This window comes from Oncorhynchus keta, chromosome 13, assembly GCF_023373465.1.
Source record: "Oncorhynchus keta strain PuntledgeMale-10-30-2019 chromosome 13, Oket_V2, whole genome shotgun sequence".
Lineage (NCBI taxonomy): Eukaryota > Metazoa > Chordata > Actinopteri > Salmoniformes > Salmonidae > Oncorhynchus > Oncorhynchus keta.
The window spans coordinates 41,752,994-41,773,452 of record NC_068433.1 but is presented as its reverse complement, the minus strand read 5'-3'; the positions used below and the strand labels follow the sequence as shown (position 1 = coordinate 41,773,452).

The 20,459-nt window shown below is 43.0% G+C and overlaps 1 protein-coding gene across 14 annotated transcripts in view; it reads left to right on the top strand.

Annotated features, from left to right (window-relative positions):
* LOC118392359 (pleckstrin homology domain-containing family A member 5-like) overlaps nucleotides 1–20,459 on the top strand; it is a 149,829-nt gene that overhangs the window by 93,898 nt on the left and 35,472 nt on the right. For 11 of the 14 annotated variants that reach the window (XR_008062865.1, XM_052460169.1, XM_052460174.1 and 8 more), the window contains exons 4-7: nucleotides 4,151–4,234; nucleotides 10,907–11,086; nucleotides 13,940–14,081; nucleotides 17,405–17,509. Coding sequence is in view for 13 of the 14 variants with exons in the window: in XM_052460169.1 (XP_052316129.1) it covers nucleotides 4,151–4,234; nucleotides 10,907–11,086; nucleotides 13,940–14,081; nucleotides 17,405–17,509 (511 nt within the window). In the remaining variant the exon portion in view is untranslated. The remainder of the gene's footprint in view (nucleotides 1–4,150; nucleotides 4,235–10,906; nucleotides 11,087–13,939; nucleotides 14,082–17,404; nucleotides 17,510–20,459) is intronic. The other 3 variants (XM_052460172.1, XM_052460181.1, XM_052460179.1) reach the window with 1 other exon arrangement.

Genomic DNA, 20,459 nt, shown 5'->3' with positions numbered 1-20,459 from the left:
AATTGAAATGCATTCCAGGTGACTACCTCATGAAGCTGGTTGAGAGAATGCCAAGAGTGTGCAAAGCTGTCATCAAGGCAAAGGGTGGCTATTTGAAGTATCTCAAATATAAAATATGTTTTGATTTGTTTAACACTTTTTGGTTACTGCATGATTTCATATGTTATTTTATAGTGTTGATGTCTTCACTATTACTACTATTTTGACTGCTACTGTATGTTCAGGTTTTGGCTCACAGGCTGTGAAGTCTGTTGCTGCTTTGACAAGCCCCAGGTTGTAATTTCATGATATGTTATTACTTTTAGCATGACTGTGCCTGACAGTGAGTGTATATAAGTTGTCCTCAAGAGGCTAGAAATAAATTATTTACCTTTTCCGTTTAACCAGTGGAAATGAATGTTGCTCTCTGATACTGGAGATCAATGGAGGATGCAGTCACTCGATTCTCTGACTGATGATCATTGTCAGCCACCCACTTTCATGTCAAAACCAAAGAGGAAATGCATCTTCCCTCTTTCATTGAGTTTTGTTTATCGTTTCCCACATTGCCATTTTGATTTCTTGTTACTCGCAGTGGGGAAAAAAGGGCCAAGTGGAACCTCTTCTGAGACCCCCCGGTGGTGCCTCCGCAACCTTGACGTACACACACTCTCTCTCTCTCACACACACACACACACACACACACACACACACACACACACACACACACACACACGTACTTGGGTAATCTCCAGGAAGTGATGAATAAAAGCAGATCCTGTCATGTAGTGGCTTTGAGTGATTGTGCTTTGTGATTCTATGTGACAGATGGGAGACGTGGAGCGCAGTTAATAATAGACCGTACAGGCGACATGTCTCTCTGGCTCAGCTGTGACTGTGTCCTGGATGGCAGGGCTGGAACATCTCCAGCAGGGACACAGTCCAGAGACCAAGCCCATGAACACTGCTGCTTCACTGGGTAGATTAGCCCAGCAGAACCCCTGGCATGGCCTTAGTAGGATACAGATCCATAGAGAGAGAGGAGCGTTCCATCTGTGACTCCTGCAGGCCAGATTATCCTCTTGCTCCCGTGTTGAGTTAACTGAAGTGTGTTGTATTGCACAAGAGCTACAGCAGGCCCTGCAGCAGTGGAGAATGCCAGTGTGTGTATGTGGTATTGCAGTGGTATTTTCGCAAGTGACAAATGAAACCAGGTGTTTCAGCCACAAGCCTAGCTAACCACAGCCCAGCTGAGACACTTGGTACGCCTGCAGGGATGCGGGCTCTGCTACCTCCCAGAGAGAATCAATTGATAAACATACAGTACGCTCTCTCTTTCAGATACCCGTCCATGTCCAGATAAGCCTACAGGGCTGTTGTGCTGTGTGTACAATGTCCCATGACCCTCTCGGGTTAATCCGTCAGACAACCTTATTTTCTGTCTGTACAGTCTGTCCTCCTACCCTCAGTGTGTGTGTACGTGCGTGCATCCGTGTGTGTGTGCTCATCTTTGCGTGCAAGCGGAAAAGAGAGCTCTGTTCTCCTTTGTCTTTATCGGCATTAAGCGTTCCCCTGCCTCTCTACACTCTGCGTGAAAAGCTGCTTGTGTCTTACAGAGGGCCGGCTACAGGGGTCTCTCTCTCTGTCTGTGTCTCTCTGTCTGACTGGCTGTGGTGCTGTAATTGTATTGATAGATAAGTCACCGCTTGCTGTGAAACAGCCTGTTAGCTGTGCTCTTGTGATCTAGGGCATATGATTGGAGCGGTTAGGGGCTTCTTGGGAGGGGTAGATCATTTGTATTCTGCAGCAGTGTTGAAGAGCCACGGCTGGGCTGGATAGCGGTTTGAAGAGAGGATAGTGTCAGTGGAAGAACTATGTTAGATGGTGCTGTGTTGAAGAGTGTTTGACCCAGGTCAAAAAACAGATCGGCTGCCATGCTGAAGTTTAGCACCACCCAACACTCTAGGTGTGTAGGCATTGTCTGCTGTTCATTGTTATTCAACAGGACATTGTGTAGTGTGGAGAGGGACACTAACCCTCATCTTAATGCTCCTCAATTGGCTGGTTGACAATGGGTAATATAGTTACTATTGGCGGGTTGACAATGGGTCATATAGTTAGTATTGGCTGGTTGACAATGGGTAATATAGTTACTATTGGCGGGTTGACAATGGGTCATATAGTTAGTATTGGCTGGTTGACAATGGGTCATATGGTTAGTATTGGCTGGTTGACAATGGGTCATATGGTTAGTATTGGCTGGTTGACAATGGGTCATATGGTTAGTATTGGCTGGTTGACAATGGGTCATATAGTTACTATTGACAATGGGTCATATGGTTAGTATTGGCTGGTTGACAATGGGTCATATGGTTAGTATTGGCTGGTTGGCAATGGGTCATATAGTTAGTATTGGCTGGTTGACAATGGGTCATATAGTTACTATTGACAATGGGTTATATGGTTAGTATTGGCTGGTTGACAATGGGTCATATAGTTAGTATTGGCTGGTTGACAATGGGTCATATAGTTAGTATTGGCTGGTTGACAATGGGTCATATGGTTAGTATTGGCTGGTTGACAATGGGTCATATGGTTAGTATTGGCTGGTTGACAATGGGTCATATGGTTAGTATTGGCTGGTTGACAATGGGTCATATGGTTAGTATTGGCTGGTTGACAATGGGTCATATGGTTAGTATTGGCTGGTTGACAATGGGTCATATGGTTAGTATTGGCTGGTTGACAATGGGTCATATGGTTAGTATTGGCTGGTTGACAATGGGTCATATGGTTAGTATTGGCTGGTTGACAATGGGTCATATGGTTAGTATTGGCTGGTTGACAATGGGTCATATGGTTAGTATTGGCTGGTTGACAATGGGTCATATGGTTAGTATTGGCTGGTTGACAATGGGTCATATGGTTAGTGTTGGCTGGTTGACAATGGGTCGTATGGTTAGTGTTGGCTGGTTGACAATGGGTCGTATGGTTAGTATTGGCTGGTTGACAATGGGTCATATGCTTGATGATGGGTCGTATGGTTAGTGTTGGCTGGTTGACAATGGGTCATATGGTTAGTATTGGCTGGTTGACAATGGGTCGTATGGTTAGTATTGGCTGGTTGACAATGGGTCGTATGGTTAGTATTGGCTGGTTGACAATGGGTCGTATGGTTAGTGTTGTCTGGTTGACAATGGGTCATATGGTTAGTATTGGCTGGTTGACAATGGGTCATATGCTTGATGATGGGTCGTATGGTTAGTGTTGGCTGGTTGACAATGGGTCATATGGTTAGTATTGGCTGGTTGACAATGGGCCATATGCTTGATGATGGGTCGTATGGTTAGTGTTGGCTGGTTGACAATGGGTCATATGGTTAGTATTGGCTGGTTGACAATGGGTCATATGCTTGATGATGGGTCGTATGGTTAGTGTTGGCTGGTTGACAATGGGTCATATGGTTAGTATTGGCTGGTTGACAATGGGTCGTATGGTTAGTATTGGCTGGTTGACAATGGGTCATATGGTTAGTATTGGCTGGTTGACAATGGGTCATATGGTTAGTATTGGCTGGTTGACAATGGGTCATATGGTTAGTATTGGCTGGTTGACAATGGGTCATATGCTTGATGATGGGTCGTATGGTTAGTGTTGTGTGGAGGAAGATGTTTAACAATGCTGTTATTAATTAAGTTTACTCAATGTATGATTTTGGTGGTCTAATGTGCCCTCTCTCTTCCCCCCTCTCTTTATCCCTTTCTCTCCCTGTCCACCTCTTTCTCTCTTCCCCCCCTTTCTCTCTTCCCCCCTCTCTCTTTCTCCCCCCTCTCTTTATCCTTTCTCTCCCTGTCCCCCTCTCTTTATCCTTTCTCTCCCTGTCCCCCTCTCTTTATTCTTTCTCTCCCTGCCCCCTCTTTCTCTCCCCCCCCCTCTCTTTATCCTTTCTCTCCCTGCCCCCTCTCTCTCTCCCCCCCACTCTTTATCCTTTCTGTCCCTGCCCCCTCTCTCTTCCCCCCACTCTTTATCCTTTCTCTCCCTGCCCCCTCTCACTCTCCCCCACTCTTTATCCTTTCTGTCCCTGCCCCCTCTCTCTCTTCCCCCCCACTCTTTATCCTTTCTCTCCCTGCCCCTCTCTCTCTTCCACCCCTCTCTTTCTCTCTCTCTTCAGTCACAATGAGCGGAAGGTGACCTGTAAGCATCCAGTCTCTGGTCTTCCTTCACAAGACAACTGCATCTTTGTCGTCAACGAACAGTAAGTCTCTTCACTCCCACACCCTGAGCAGTGGGACAAGTGGACTTGCACACACACTAACCTGCAATGCCGGGTTGGTCTCAACCTTGCATCATGTGTCCATTCTTTATGGCACAAGATGTGTGCCACAATGAGAGTTTTTTTTTTTTAACAAATCACATTCATATGAAACTTGTCAAACACACAGCTTTGTCCTCCAGTAATGCTTCAGGGCCCACGTTACTATCAGATCATGTCACAGTATATTACATATTAAATGATGTACTAAATTGGTTGTGTGGTGTTTACGTAAATGAGATGTATTCAGTAGTTGAGCATGTATTCACAATAGCATATATTCACAGGTTGAGCTTTTATGCCATTGTGAATTGACTGAGACGCTGTGAGAAGAGTGGGTTTTATGGACTAGAAAGTGCATTGTGCTCCTGGAGGTGTTGAGGAGTCTGTCGGACTTCTTCTAAAGAGACGTTATGAGATCACAGGGCAATGTGAGTTTGGCTTGTCGTTCAGCGAGACCAGAGACTTTTGAAATGGAAGGCAGCGTTTGCTACTTCACCATTCACCTTCCCCGTCTTCGGCTCCACTTAATCTGAAGGAAAACGGGAGTGTGTTTGGTTCAACTGTGCCGTGGCTACAGCTGCAGAACTCTTGGAGAGGATTTGGAAATGGAAGGCAGCGTTGCTACCTCGCCAATCTTTCCTGCCGGGTTCTGATAAGGGCTCTCAGACAAAACACGTTCCAAAACACCCACGGTGGAGAGAGGATGGAGGGAGGAGAAGCCAGTGAAGAGGAGTGTGTGTGTGTGTGAAGATCTGAGTTCAGGCTCAAAGGCCTGTCAGAGCTGTCCAGACATTCTCAACCTGAACCGACAGTGTTACCCAACGCACCCTGCTCTCTCTTCTCCCCCTGCAAGCTGTCCTCCAGCAAAGTCAATACCGGTTGCCTTTTGTAGCTTGTGTGTGTGTGCGGGCATGTACGTGCGTGTGTGGAGAAGCCAGAGTTGTTTACTCTAGCCTTCCAAACAGACAGAGAATGGCGTCTCTCAGGAATGAACTGACCTGCAGGCAGCTAAGTCTTAGGTAGCTGCTAGGTAGCTAACCAGAGTCTGCACGATATACAATTTGGCCGTACTGAAACAAGATGTTGTTCATCTATTTATTTTTTTCATATTGACTAAATATTGTTTTTGTAAGACCACCAACCACCACCGTAGTGATAGTGGAGAATGGAGTGTGACGGAGAGAGATAGTGACTCGTACACACACACACACACACACACACACACACACACACACACACACACACACACACACACAGAGAGATGGAGAAATTCCTTAAGCTTGGCAGCCATTTCCTCACTTTACCTCAAAAACAAGGAAATTAGGCAATTATATGGTCCGTCTCAGATGCAGTCATGACCACGTTTGAATCCTATTTTTCTGGATGGAACATTAGGTTGTTATGGAGATTTGTAGTCTGTTCCTTCCTTCCTGGCTGTGCCGTTGAGTAACAACCCCCCTCCACTCTGCTCTGCACCCCGTCCCAATTATCCCCTCCATCACATTCTCCTCCTCACACCTGGATTCAAATACCATTTGAAATCTTTCTAATGTTTTAGCTTTTGCTGTAGCCTAACTGGAGTGCCAAGTGAAAATGGTTTGATCTTTTGTGAGCATTCCATTGGTTCCATTTCGGCAGGCAAGCTCAATCAAGCCCATCTAAAGTATTTTACATTTTTTCAAATACTATTTGAACCCAGGTCTGCTCTTTTTATTAGCACCGCACTGAGGTGTCTGAGGAGAATATGCAAATATTCTCCTCCGTGTGTTAACTGTTAATTGGAAGTGAGGCGAGCAAGTCAAATATAACAGATTGAGGTGTGTTGGTGACAGACAAAAAGGTTTGTGTGAAAGAGGGTCACCTCCGATCACGAGAAGGAAAATGGAAAGAGGCTCTTACATCAGTCATATCAAGGAAATTGAACTTGTGTAAAAGGTTCCTTTCATCTCAAACACCAACTCGACACCACCACCTTCATTAGGGTTCTTGGGCCGACTAAGTCTTGACTGCCGGAATGTGTTGGTTTTTCCTAACGAAGACGCACTTTCTATTCAACTCCTTGTAGTTTGTGAGAATGACACGGCAGAATACTTGAAACAACAGAAAGCAAATGATGTGTTCGTTCCTCCGAGTGGAAAAACGCAGCTTCACATCCTGATTATCCAGCGAGCGTCGGCCTATCCGTGAGCGGACAACAAAGCAATGTTAATTGGCTGGCCTTGTCACTCAGTCTCTCTCTCTCTCTCTCTCTCTGTCTGAAGACTGCATTATCAATCAATCAAACTTCATTTATGTGGCACTTTTCTCACAGCAAATGCATTTCAAGGTGCTTAACCAATAAAATATTAGAAAGGTGAGAAACGATAACACACAGCATTTCTATGCAAATGTAAAATCAAGATGGACTTAAATGAAAATGTTGAAAACAATAGTAAATTAACAGTGGATATGAGAGACTAATGCGGAGATTAAATAAAAGGTGATAAAATAACTAATATACTGTATATAGAAGGGGATAAAATAGAGTATAACATCCTCTGCTTTATGACCATCACTGCATTTTGAAAGAAGTGTGTTCGCAGAACGTTCCTCGAACTGAACTGCTGTCCCTGAATCCTGGTCGACACTATCACCGTTCTCCCTGGTGATTGACACGTCAAAACTCCTTTTACAAAACTCTAGTATAAGCATCTTTATACATCTCTGAAAAGGAAAGTTTTCGAAGCGAATAGGGGATAAAAAGTCATCTACTTGAGATGTCACCTCTCCCTCACACACCTCCACCTTCCCTACAGGCGTAATAGCGGGTGTAACGTGGATTAATGGTGTTCTGAAGGAAGCACTCCTCATTGATAACCGGCTGACACTTCTTCAACCCACACATCCTCTCTCTCCATCTCTTTCCACATGTCGCCCACATTCCCCCTCTGCCTCTCCGACTCACCCATACACCTCCACCTTTCTTCTCTCCCTCTTTCACTCTCCTCCCCGTGCGTCGTCTCATCCTTTTGTCCCTCCCACACACACGCTCCCTCTCTCTCCAACTTTCTTCTCTCTCCCGCTTTCTCTCTTTCTCAATAGGATCAGTGCTCCTAGTCCAGCCAGACCCTGTAATGAGTTAGTTGCAGTGTGAAAAACCTCTGCTTTAATCTCTTTAGACCTCGGGCACAAACCACTGAGCTCCACTTTATAGTGCAGAAATTTCACTTAGCGTTGTGTGTGGACCTAAATATCCAGACAAAACAAAGTATACAAAAGTTAACTTCTTGGCTCGTTAGTTTGTACCCTTTCACCATTTTTCATATTTATTGTAATATTTTCAAGTTTCCTATATTTTCCCCAATGTAGATGTCTTCCGATCTTTAAAGCGCCTTAAAGTGGCAAAATGTCACTTTTTGAGCGACCTGTCCAAATTCACATAGAAATGTGAGTTATAGAGCTATCGTTCTACTTGAAAGAAAGTTTAAGAAGCAGTAGATTTGTTTTATGTGCGCTATTTCTGTGCTTCTCATTCTTAAGTTTTGTTTTCGTCTTTTACTTTCAGTTTTGTACACCAGCTTCAAACCATTGAAACAACAATATTTTTGGTTATGGAAAATATATTACACAATATACTAGCTTATTAGTTTTAGCAACCAGGAAATGGAGGAACGATTTCTGCATATACACTTTTAATGGCCTTGTTTGTTCTATGTTGCTCTCTCTCTGTATGCTACGTCTTGCTTGTTCTATGTTGCTCTCTCTGTATGCTACGTCTTGCTTGTCCTATGTTGCTCTGTCTGTATGCTACGTCTTGCTTGTACTATGTTGCTCTGTCTGTATGCTACCTCTTGCTTGTAATATGTTGCTCTGTCTGTATGCTATATCTTGCTTGTCCTATGTTGCTCTGTCTGTATGCTACGTCTTGCTTGTCCTATGTTGCTCTGTCTGTATGGTACTTCTTGCTTGTAATATGTTGCTCTGTCTGTATGGTACTTCTTGCTTGTAATATGTTGCTCTGTCTGTATGCTACGTCTTGCTTGTCCTATGTTGCTCTGTCTGTATGCTACGTCTTGCTTGTCCTATGTTGCTCTGTCTGTATGCTACCTCTTGCTTGTAATATGTTGCTCTGTCTGTATGCTATGTCTTGCTTGTCCTATGTTGCTCTGTCTGTATGCTACTTCTTGCTTGTAATATGTTGCTCTGTCTGTATGCTACGTCTTGCTTGTCCTATGTTGCTCTGTCTGTATGCTATGTCTTGCTTGTCCTATGTTGCTCTGCGTGTGCTCACTGCTCAATGATTGTCTATATTGTAATTGTTTTTTAATAACCTGCCCAGGGACTGTGGTTGAAAATTAGCCGACTGGCTAAAACCGGCACTTTTACTGAAACGTTGATTAATGTGCACTGTCCCTGTAAAACAATAAACTCAACTCAACAACTTATTCAGCACTCAGAATTAGATTTCAAATGTCCTCCACCTCTGCAATGACCCTGGGCCTAAAGGAGAGGCCTTGCACTCATCATCAATTAAAGCAACATGTACAGTGTCTTCAGAAACTGTCCACACCCCTTGGCTTTTCTACATGTTGTTGTGTTACAGCCTGAATTTAAAATGGATTACATTTCAGATTTGTTGTCAGTGGCCTACACACAATAACCCATAATGTCAAAGGGAAATTATGTTTACAAATGAAACGCTGAAATGTCTTGAGTCAGTAAGTATTCAACTCCTTGGTTTTAAGGGAAGCCTAAATAAGTTAAGTAGTACAAATGTGCTTAACAAGTCACACAAGTTGCATACACTATAATAGTGTGTAACATGATTTCGTATGACTACCTCATCTCTGTACCCCACACATACAATTATATATAAGGACCCTCAGTCGAGCAGATTCAACCACAAACACCAGGGTGGTTTTCCAATGCCTCGCAAAGAAGGGCACCTATTGGTAGATTCTAATTGTAGATTTAAAAAGCAGACTTTGAATATCCACTTGAGCCTGGTGAAGTTATTAATTATACTTGAATGGTGTATCAATACACCCATTCACTACAATGATTACAAGCTACCTTCCTAACTCAGTTGCCAGAGAGGAAGGAAACCGCTCAGTAATTTCACAATGAGGCCAATGGTAACTTTAAAACAGTAACAGATTTTAATGGCTTTGATAGAAAACTGGATGGATCAACAACATTGTAGTTACTTTACAATACTAACCTAATTGACAGAGTGAAAGAAGGAAGTCTGTACAGAATAAAAATATTCCAAAACATGCATCTTGTTTACAACAAGGCACTAAAGTAATACTGCAAAAACATTTTCAATAAATTATCATTAAGGAATATTGTGTGTAGATGGGTGAGATTTATTGTTATTTTTTCAAATTTAGGCTGTAATTGTGGAATAAGTCAAGGGGCATGAATACTTTCTGAAGGCACTGTTCTACATTCCTCTTTTCACTCTCCACTTTCTCGCTCTTCCCTCTTCTCTTCCCTCTTTCTTCTCTTTGCTTCATTGCTGTCCATCATCCTTTCTTGCCTCCCTCTTACTTCTCCCCTATCTTCCCCCTCTGAAGTATATGAATTCATTCACAGAGAATGTTTAACCTTGCCACATTTCAATGCTAGACCAAACTGCAGTTAGGTTTGAGGGGAGGAAGGGGCTGGACAGCAATCGGCTAGTTTTACTCTGGAGGGAAACTGCTATTGATATCACAGCACATAAGCTGCATGCTAAAGGAAGAAAGCAGCATGGGTTGGTATTAAACCGATGATGGTGTTGCCATCAGGGCTGTTGATATGAACCTTGTCTTGCTTCAAGACGAGATGAGTAAGGACCACTGTATTTGGTGCTAGATGGGAGTCAGCTTTCTGATGTGCAAATCTCCAGAATACTAGATGTGATAACCTCATGAGCCACGTTCAGTATGTGTTAACTGTAAGTGGCTTTCGATAAAAGCATCTGCAAAATTACCATATTATGATGGTATATTTGAATGCTGCCCGGCGTCCAGCTGTGCGCAAGCAAGGGAAGAAGCCCTAAAGCAAGGGGCTATGCAGGGGGCAGCCTTCATATGGCACAGGGAGAGAGAGACTGGTGGTAGAGAGTAGGAAGTAAGCAAGAAGGGACTGTCCTCCCAACAAACCCATCCCCTTAATTACAGTACAGAATTGCCAGTAGCCTAGAGGGAGACAGTCAATTAAGCGCTAGGTAATGGGCTTATGTAACGGAAGCAGGCAGTGGTCCTCTGTAGTTCAGTTGGTAGAGCACGTTGCTTGCAACACCAGGATAGTGGGTTCGATTCCCGGGACCACCCGTACATAAAACAGTGTACGCATGACTAAGTTGCGTTGGATAAAAGTGTCTGCTAAATGGCATAAATTAATGCAATTGTAATGTTCTCTTCACAATGGATATTCAGTGAAAAGCATTTACAGAATCTGTGGCCTAAGCACATCCCTGAAGACTACAATTATCATTTCATTTAAGTTTGATGTGAATGTTTATTTGTTAAATGTCATGATTACATATATAATTAGTTTATCATGTGTTTGGTATTTTCAGGTTAGATTGTTTGATATTATTCTTTAATTCAGTTAATTTTGTTTCCTTCCCTTTTTGTTTTCTAGCGTGACTTCTGCAAAGCTTGTCCACCCCGTTACAGATCCTGGTACAGTCAACCCTGGTACAGTCAACCCTGTTACGGTCAACCCTGTTACGGTCAACCCTGTTACGGTCAACCCTGTTACGGCCAACCCTGTTACGGCCAACCCGGTTACAGACCCTATTACAGACCCTGTATCTAACAGGTAATATAGTATACGTAGCTATCGGCTGGATGGATGCTTTGCTCTACCTAGCCTCTTCATCTGTCTCTTTGGAAGTTCTGCCTCTGTCTCTCTCATCAAGTCAGTCCTACCACTAACCGTATGCAGCGTCTGCCGTGTTTTGGATTGCCTGAAATCCTGCTCTGCATTGCTAATGCTAAGACATGCACGATTTATTTGTGCCATCCGATTAGTCTAAGTATATTTAATAGATAAAATGAAGCTTAGCTCCCATCATGGAACTACTATAGCTTGTGTATGTGTGTGTGATCGCAACGGGTAAAATACATTCGGTCTCCAAGCCTGAATCAAATAATCTAATTGTTCCTCGCAATGGGGTCTACCATTTACCTCTGTCCATTTTGATTCTCCAGACAGAAACTAGTATTAGAAAGGATACCAATGCTATTTGAGCCCAGGTCTTTCGGACAGTAACAAACTGCTCCAGTATCTCACAACACAACCACGTCACAACTACAATGCAGCTTTAAGAAATACTTCTTGTGCTTCACTTCTAAGGCATGTTCTGTAACCTTTATCTTCCTCTTCCTCTCTCATCCTCCCTGCTGACATACTAACACACACAGGGGCCATCGATCATGAGGAAGAGGCTGTGTGATTTGGGAGGATCTTAGGAGCCTGGCTGTGTGGGTCGACAGCACTTCTCAGAGAGGTCATACATACACCAGTTTACTGCTAGGGATTTCTGCCAGCAGCGGCAACAGAGAGGGTGTGGGAGGGAGAAGGATGGGAAGGTGGAGCCATACAGATGACGGGAGAGAGATAAAGACATGGGTGAGATAGAGGGTGAAAAAGAGAAGCATTATTTGGGCAAGAGAGGAACAAAGAGATCTATAGAAAGGGAAAAAAAGAGAGAGAGAAAAGTGACAAAGACAGGGAATGGCCTATAGATAGACTGTATGATCTAAGCACGATTTGCATGAGTCACTCTTATAGTTATATTGATGATGTCATCGGGACTGATGTCATCCATTGCCCCGCAATTAACAGACCTATTCACTGGACCTGCCTCTGACGCACCTGGAAATGCTTGAAATGCGCACACACACAATTTAATGCTGGGAAGCCTTGATTGGAGACGAGCGTTGGAGTTGGAGATTTTTCAGCCTCAGCTGAGAAGAGTGTCATTTAATATATGTTAATATCCCTCATTCCCTCAACCTCTCTCAAATGCTTGAATTAACTTGTGATCATTTGTGTGGCTTGGACGGTCACGCGCGGTTCACCAGCCCACAGCAACATAATTTGACAAGCATTTAGGGAACGTAAAGCCACAATGGAGGTTGATCCAGTGAAATGGGCTGCGAAGACAATTATCCACTTTGAAGATAATAACGTCTACATATCTATCTAGCAATTCACTATAAATAGGTTTTTAATGTTGATATACACCGAGTGTACAAAACATTAGGAACGCCTGCTCTTTCCATGACCATAGACTGACCAGGGGAGGAGACGGGTTAAAGAAGGATTTTTAAGCCTTGAGACAGTTTAGACATGTGTAGTGTATGTATACCATTCAGAGTGTGAATGGGCAATGCGAAAGGGGGTGCAGTGTTAGGAAGGTGTTCCTAATGTTTTGTACACTCGGTGTATTGTTAAGAATGTCTGTGTCATTGTGTGTAAGTGAACAGCAGTCATTGCTATCATATTTGAGGCCTGGCCTTTGTGTTTTTGCACACCAAGCTGAACCGATGTGTGTCTGTGAAGTAACCTTGCCACTACATTCACATGTCTAAGTCACATTGACATACCTGTCATAACAATCCTGTTATAACCTCCATGCAAGCATGCAAGCGTCATACACATGATCCAATCACATCACAGGCTCTGTGACGGACAAGCAGGCTGACCTGTTTATATGGCGGGTTGGAGAGGAGAGGTGACGATTACAGTAGAGGAGGGAAATGGGGTAAGCGGAAATGTAGGATAATATTTGTCATACTTTAGGGGATGATAGCTTGCAGGAGAGGAGGGGAGAGGACGGTCAAGTGGATCTTCATACCTTATCTGTTACCAGAGCTGAAATCAGAGGTTTACACTCATGTACAGGGCGTTTGTTCCTGTGAGGTGGGGACCTAAAAACCCAGCTTTATTATCTCCCAGACAGACCGATACAGATATTCTCTCTACCCCCCTCCACGCTCCAGATGCTGTCATTTACCCACACAGTCACGTCAGCACTCCCCTTGGAACCACAGAATATAGGCCACTGCTCAGAGACGATACTGTTCTGAATACAACTCTAGATGAAGCCACTCTGCAAATAGGAGGATTTATAGCCGAGTTTAGCTTATTTTTTTGCTACCATTGTTATAAGCGTTAAAGCCTTTGGTGCTGGGTAGTTTAGCCTAGGAGACCTTGAACTTTGCTGTATTTGGATTGGTAGGCCATTTAGTTTTGTCAGGCAAGGTTGGCAGGCGATTTAAAGTGGTCTGACTTGGAGGAATATATCAGAGGTGACACAGTGAGTAACTGGTTTGATTTATGGGGCCTGCCTCTTTTTTTTTTGCATCTCTCTTCCTCTTGCTCTCTCTCTCTCTCTCCTCTTTCTATAACGGCAGGGTTTGGCTCTAACAGAGACGGGCTCTCATTGTGGTTGCAGTTTAAACTGGCAAACCGATAGAGCTAGACAGACTGGCCGGCAGGCAGCTCATTCGCAGAGCAATCAGTGTCACACACAGCTGCACCGCACCGCCTCTTAACCCGCCCATTAATCCCACAGGTTGAAGTTGAGTCCGAGCCTCATTTGTGTAGTCTTTATGTAGCTTTTCTCATTTTCTACTGCATTTCTCTTACTCTCTTCCCCCCCAGGCCAAAGGCTCCAGAGCAGGCTCCATCAGAGGAGAGTGACAGAGTGAAGAAGGAGCGCCCGATGAGCACCATGAGCGAGGCGTCGAACTTCACAGGAGGGTCAGACTACAGCACCTACCCTGGCAGCAGCCCCGCCACACGGGTGAGTGCTCCACGTCGGCCTGTACACCCAACCCCTAACAGACCACTAGACCCACTCCCTATATCTGAGAGGATTTGTTGGTGGTTCCTAAAGAGCACATGGACGCCACTGTAACGGATGTCATGCAACTATGATGCATGTACAAGGACAGGGTGGGATTAATGTACTGTGTCAAGATTATTATTATTTTTATTAATAATTATTATTTTTATTATTTTTATAATAATAATTATTATTATAAGATTATTATTATTTATTATTATTATAAGAGTGACTTGGCTAATAGGGTCCTGTGAGAGGGGAGATAGAGGTCCCAGTTCTGGGATGTTAATGGGAGTCTTGTGGGGTCAGTGATCTCTCCCCATTTTCTCCATTAAGTCAATGTTGCGAGAGCTGTATTAGTCCACCGAGAGTATCAAAACAGGGACTCTACATGAGATAATATGTGCTGGATTGTCCCAGGCCTGTCACAGATAGTTACAATTCTAGAATGGTCACCAAGTGATTTTATTGTACAGCGTGTCAGTTTATAAATGCTTAATAGACTAGTGTATAAATATGCATGCTTTATTCAAATGAAAAGCATGCTTTCATGAATTAATTATGTTTTACTTTGGCTTACACTGACTAAAAGTGTGGCTTGGTGGCATGTATTTATTAATGAGCCATAATTATTGATGAGTAACCATAGAGCCCTACAGTGGAGGTGTCATAATACCCTTAATAAAATCTAGCGGTCAAACAAGGAAATGGTTCCAGTTATTTTTCCACCATTCACTTTTCCCATAGGGGATTTTAGTAACACTTAAAATAAGGGCTGTATTTCCTATAGGCTTACCCTGGTGTGACATTTTGATAACCATGTAAATCTCTCTCGGACAAGGTGACCCCCCCCCACCCCCAAAAACAAAATGTAATGCTAATTGGCTGCTAATGCGGCTATCATAAAGACCTACAAATACCGTGATGATCTGGATTGAAACTATTTCCCTGTTTGACTGCTAAGTTTTATGGGTATTATTAAATACTGTGGAACTCTATTGCGGGTCGAGCTATTGTACCACTATGCTCAAGAAGGTTCTGCAATGCTGTAAATTAGTCTCTCTCTTGCTCTCGCTCTCTGTATCGGTCTCTCGCTCTCCCTCTCTCAGTAAAGATGGTCTTGTAGAATGGGCTAGTAACTAGCTAGTTTATTGAGGTGAATACTGTACCTTTTCCTTCTGTTGTTTATTAACACCAAAGAGCCAAATGCAGGTTAACGGTCTTCACCTATATTTACTAACGGAGGATGATAATTTGAATGAATTTGTAACTCTCCTCCTCTAATTATGCATCTTCAGAAATATGTTTGTGTGTGTGTGTATATATATATATATGTGTATATATATACTGAACAAAAATGGAAACGCAATAAGTTCAACTATTTTACTGAGTTACAGTTCCTAGAAGGAAAAGTCAATTGAAATAAATTCATTAGGCCCTAATCTATGGATTTCACATGACTGGGCAGGGATGCAGGCATGGGTGGGTCTGGGAGGGCATAGGCCCACCCACTTGGGAGCCAGGCCCAGCCAATCAGAGTGAGTTTTTCCCTACAAAAGGGCTTTATTACAGAAATACTTCAGGTTCGTCAGTTGTCTGGGTGGCTGGTCTCAGACAATCCCACAGGTGAAGAAGCTGGATATGGAGGTCCTGGGCTGGCGTGGTTACACGTGGTCTGCAGTTGTGAGGCCGGTTGGACGAACTGCCGAATACTCTAAAACAGGGGTGGGCAACTCCAGTCCTCGAGGGCCTGATTGGTGTCACAGTTTTGCCCCAGCTAACACGTTTATATTTTTGTTCAGTGTATATATACAGAGCCATGAACAAGTATTTGCCCACCTTTCTGATTTTCTGTTTTTTCATTTATTTTATATACTGAATGTTATCAGATCTTCAACTAAAACCTAATTTTAGACAAAGGGCAAAGAGTTTACAAACAACCAAAAAAGGTATACTAATTTTATTTATTTAATTAACAAAGTTATGCAACACCGATTCCCCTGAGTTAAAAAGTAATTGCCCCCCTTACACTCAATAACTGGTTGTGCCATCTTTAGATGCAATGACTGCGAACCAAATGCTTTTTGAAGTTTTTGATCAGTCTCTCTCATCGCTGTGGGTGAATTTTAGCCCACTCTTGCATGCAGAACTGCTTTAACTCTGCGACATTTGTGGGTTTTCAAGTCCTGCCACAACATCGCAATTGGGATTAAGTTTGGAATTTGACTAAGCCATTACAACACTTCAAATGTGTTGCTTTTTAACCATTTTCATGTAGACTTGATTGTGTGTTTTGGATCATTGTCTTGCTGCATGACCCAGCTGTGCTTCAGGTTCAGCTCACAGACAGATGGCCTGACTTTCTCCTGTAGAATTCTCTGATACAGAGCAGAATTCATGGTTCCTTCTATTAAAGCAAGTCGTCCAGGTCCTGAGGCAGCAAAGCATCCCCAAACCATCACACTACCACCACCATGCTTGACCGTTGGTATGAGGTTCTTCCTGTGGAATGCATTGTTTGGTTTTCGCCAGTCATAACAGGACCCATCTTATACAAAAAGCTGATTCAAGTTTGCCACAAAGCAACTGGAAGACTCTTGGAAGAATGTTCTACGGACAGATGTCCCATTATGCCTGGCGGAAACCAAACACTGTATTCCCACAGTAAGAACCATGGCGGTGGTAGTGTGATGGTTTGGGGATGCTGTGAACTGAAGCTGAAGGGCAGCTGGGTCATGCAACATGACTATGATCCAAAACACAATATCAAGCCCACTGGAATACGGCTAAAAACAAACAAATTAGAAGTTTTTTGGAATGGCCTAGTCATGACCTAATCCCAATTGAAATGTTGTGGCTGGACTTGAAACAAGCAGTTCATGCTTGAAACCCCACGAGTGTTGCTGAGTTAAAGAAGTTCTACCAAAATTCCTCCACAGCGATGTGAGAGACTGATCAACAATTACAGGAAGCATTTGCTTGCAGTCATTGCAGCTGAGGTGGCACAACCAGTTTATTGAGTGTAAGGGGACAATTACTTTTTCATACAGGGGAATTGGGTGTTGCACTTTGTTCATTAAATAAAATAAGTATACTTTTTGTTGTTGTAAACAATGCTTCCCTTTATCTAATATTAGGTTTTGGTTGAAGATCTGATAACATTCAGTATCAAAAATATTGAAAAAAATCCAATCAGAAGGGTGGAAAATACTTTTCCACGGCTCTGTATATACATGTTTTTACATACAGTATACTGACAGTTTGTCCATTTTCATTTTCAGCCTTCGAGGTCTTACAAAAAGGTCCACAACTTTGGCAAGAGGTCCAACTCTATTAAGAGGAACCCCAATGCCCCGGCGGTCAAGAGCAACTGGCTTTACAAACAGGTATTGGAATGTTTGTACATCGTTTGTAGTTCCCAGTATAGAAGAACTTGACTAAATTACTTTATTGCAATTTACTCTCATAATAGTCTAGAGAATTGCAGAACCTGTGTAAATCAAATGGCTGATTGCAGTATGTATAATGATGAGTGGGTGTTGGTGGAAGTGTGCAGCCGACACAGTCTTCCTCAGTGGGTTGATGAGAGAGTCTGTGTGACAGGGCTTTGTTTGGATAGCCACCTGCACCCACACACGTGTAAAATTCAAAAATTGATTAAATTGTTCATTTCCCTCATAAATCTACACACAATACCCCATAATGACAAAGAAAAAAAAAGCAGAAATATCACATTTACTTAGTACTTTGTTGAATCACCTATGGCGGTGATTACAGCATAGAGTCTTCTTGGGGATGACGCTACAAGCTTGGCACACCTGTATTTAGGGAGTTTCTCCCATTCTCCGCAAATCCTCTCAAGCTCTGTCAGGTTGGATGTGGAACGTTGCTGCACCGTAGGGATGGTGCCAGTTTGGTGCCAGGTTTCCTCCATATGTAATGCTTGGTATTCAGGACAACGAGTTCAATCTTGGTTTCATCAGACCAGAGAATCTTGTTTCTCATGATCTGAGAGTCTTTAGATGCCTTTTGGCAAAATCTGTCATGTGCCTTTTACTGAGGAGTGGCTTCTGTCTAGCCACTCTACCAGAAAGGCTTGATTGGTAAAGTGCTGCAGAGATGGTTGTCCTTCTGGAATGTTCTCCCATCTCCACAGAGGAACTCTATAGCTCTGTCAGAATGACCATCAGGTTCTTGGTCACCTCCATGACCAAGGCCCTTCTCCCCCGATTGCTCAGTTTGACCGGGCAGCCAGCTCTAGGAAGAGTCTTGGTGGTTCCAAACTTCTTCCATTTAAGAATGATGGAGGGCACTGTGTTCTTGGGGACCTTCAATGCTGCAGATATGTTTTGGTACCCTCCCCCAGATCTGTTGCTCGACACAATCCTGTCTCGGAGCTCTACGGACAATTCCGTGGAGTATTGTGTGTTGATTGCAAGAGGATTTGTATTTAATTAATTTTAGAATAAGGCTGTAACGTAACAAAATGTGGAAAATGTCTGAATACTTTCCGAAGGTACTGTAGCTACATACATACACACTGCTGTTCAAAAGTTTGGGTTCACTTAGAAATGTCCTTGTTTTTGAAAGAAAAGCACTTTTTTTTTGTCCATTAAAATAATATAAAATTGATCAGAAATACAGTGTAGACATTGTTAATGTTGTAAATGACTATTGTAGCTGGGAAAGGCAGATTTTGTTTTTAAATTGGAATGCCTACATGGGCTTACAGAGGCCCATTATCAGCATCCATCACTCCTGTGTTCCAATGGCACGTTGTGTTAGCTTATCTAAGTTTATGATTTTAAAAGTAATTGATCATTAGAAAACCCTTTTTCAATTATGTTAGCACAGCTGAAAACTGTTGCTCTGATTAAAGAAGCAATAAAACTGGCCTTCTTTTAGACGAGTTGAATAGAGAGGAGAATCAGCGTTTGTGGGTTCAATTACAAGCTTAAAATGGCCATAAACAAACAACTTACTTCTGAAACTCGTCAGGCTATGCTTGTTCTGAGAAATGAAGGCTATTCCATGCGAGAAATTGCCAAGAAACTGAAGATCTCTTTCAACGCTGTGTACTACTTCCTTCACAGTACAGCACAAACTGGCTCGAACAGAATAGAAAGAGGAGTGGGAGGCCCCGGTGCACAACTGAGCAAGAGGACAAGTACATTAGTGTCTAGTTTGAGAAGCAGACGCCTCACAAGTCCTCAACTGGCAGCTTCATTAAATGGTACCTGCAAAACACCAGTCTCAACAGTTTACAGTGAAGAGGCAACTCCGGGATGCTGGCCTTCTAGGCAGATTTGCAAAGAAAAAGCCATATCTCTGACTGGCCAATAAAAAGAAAATATTGAGATGGGCAAAAGAACAGACACTGGACAGAGGAAGATTGGGAAAAAGTGTTATGGTCAGACAAATCTAAGTTTGTGTGAGAATCACAAAGAAGAACATTCGTGAGACTCGGATGCTGGAGGAGTGCTTGACGCCATCTGTCAAGCATGGTGGAGGCAATGTGATCGTCTGGGAGTGCTTTGGTGGTGGTAAAGTGGGAGATTTGTACAGGGTAAAAGGGATCTTGAAGAAGGAAGGCTGTCACTCCATTTTGCAACGCCATGCCATACCCTGTGGACGGCGCTTAATTGGAGACAATTTCCTTCTACAACAGGACAATGACCCAAAGCACAGCTCCAAACTATGCAAGAACTAGTCAGCTGGTATTCTGTCTACAATGGAGTGGCCAGCATAGTCACCCGATCTCAACCCTATTGAGCTGTTGTGGGAGCAGCTTGACCGTATGGTACGTAAGATATGCCCATCAAGCCAATCTAACTTGTGGGAGGTGCTTCAGGAAGCATGGGGTGAAATCTCTTCAGATTACCTCAACAAATTGACAACTAAAATGCCAAAGGTCTGCAAGGCTGTAATTGCTGAAAATGGAGGATTCTTTGAAGGACACTATTATTTCAATTAAAAATCATTATTTATAACCTTGTCCATGTCTTGACTATATGTTCTATTCATTTTGCAACTCATTTCATGTATGTTTTCATGGAGAACAAGGACATTTCTAAGTGACCCCAAACGTTTTAATGGTAGTGTTCACAGAGACGGACAGACGGACACTCAAAGGGAACGTGACAATCTAAAATAGGTTTAATTACAGCTGCAATAATGGACACATGCCGATCTCTTCAGCAGCAGCGGTCAGCTGTGTAACGTCACACGCACGTCTGTTGGGATTTTCAGTTATCTATCTAACAGGGACATCCTCATTCACAAAGAGACACATTCACTTTGAATCTGTATTCCCAAACAGTGAATTTAAATCAGATT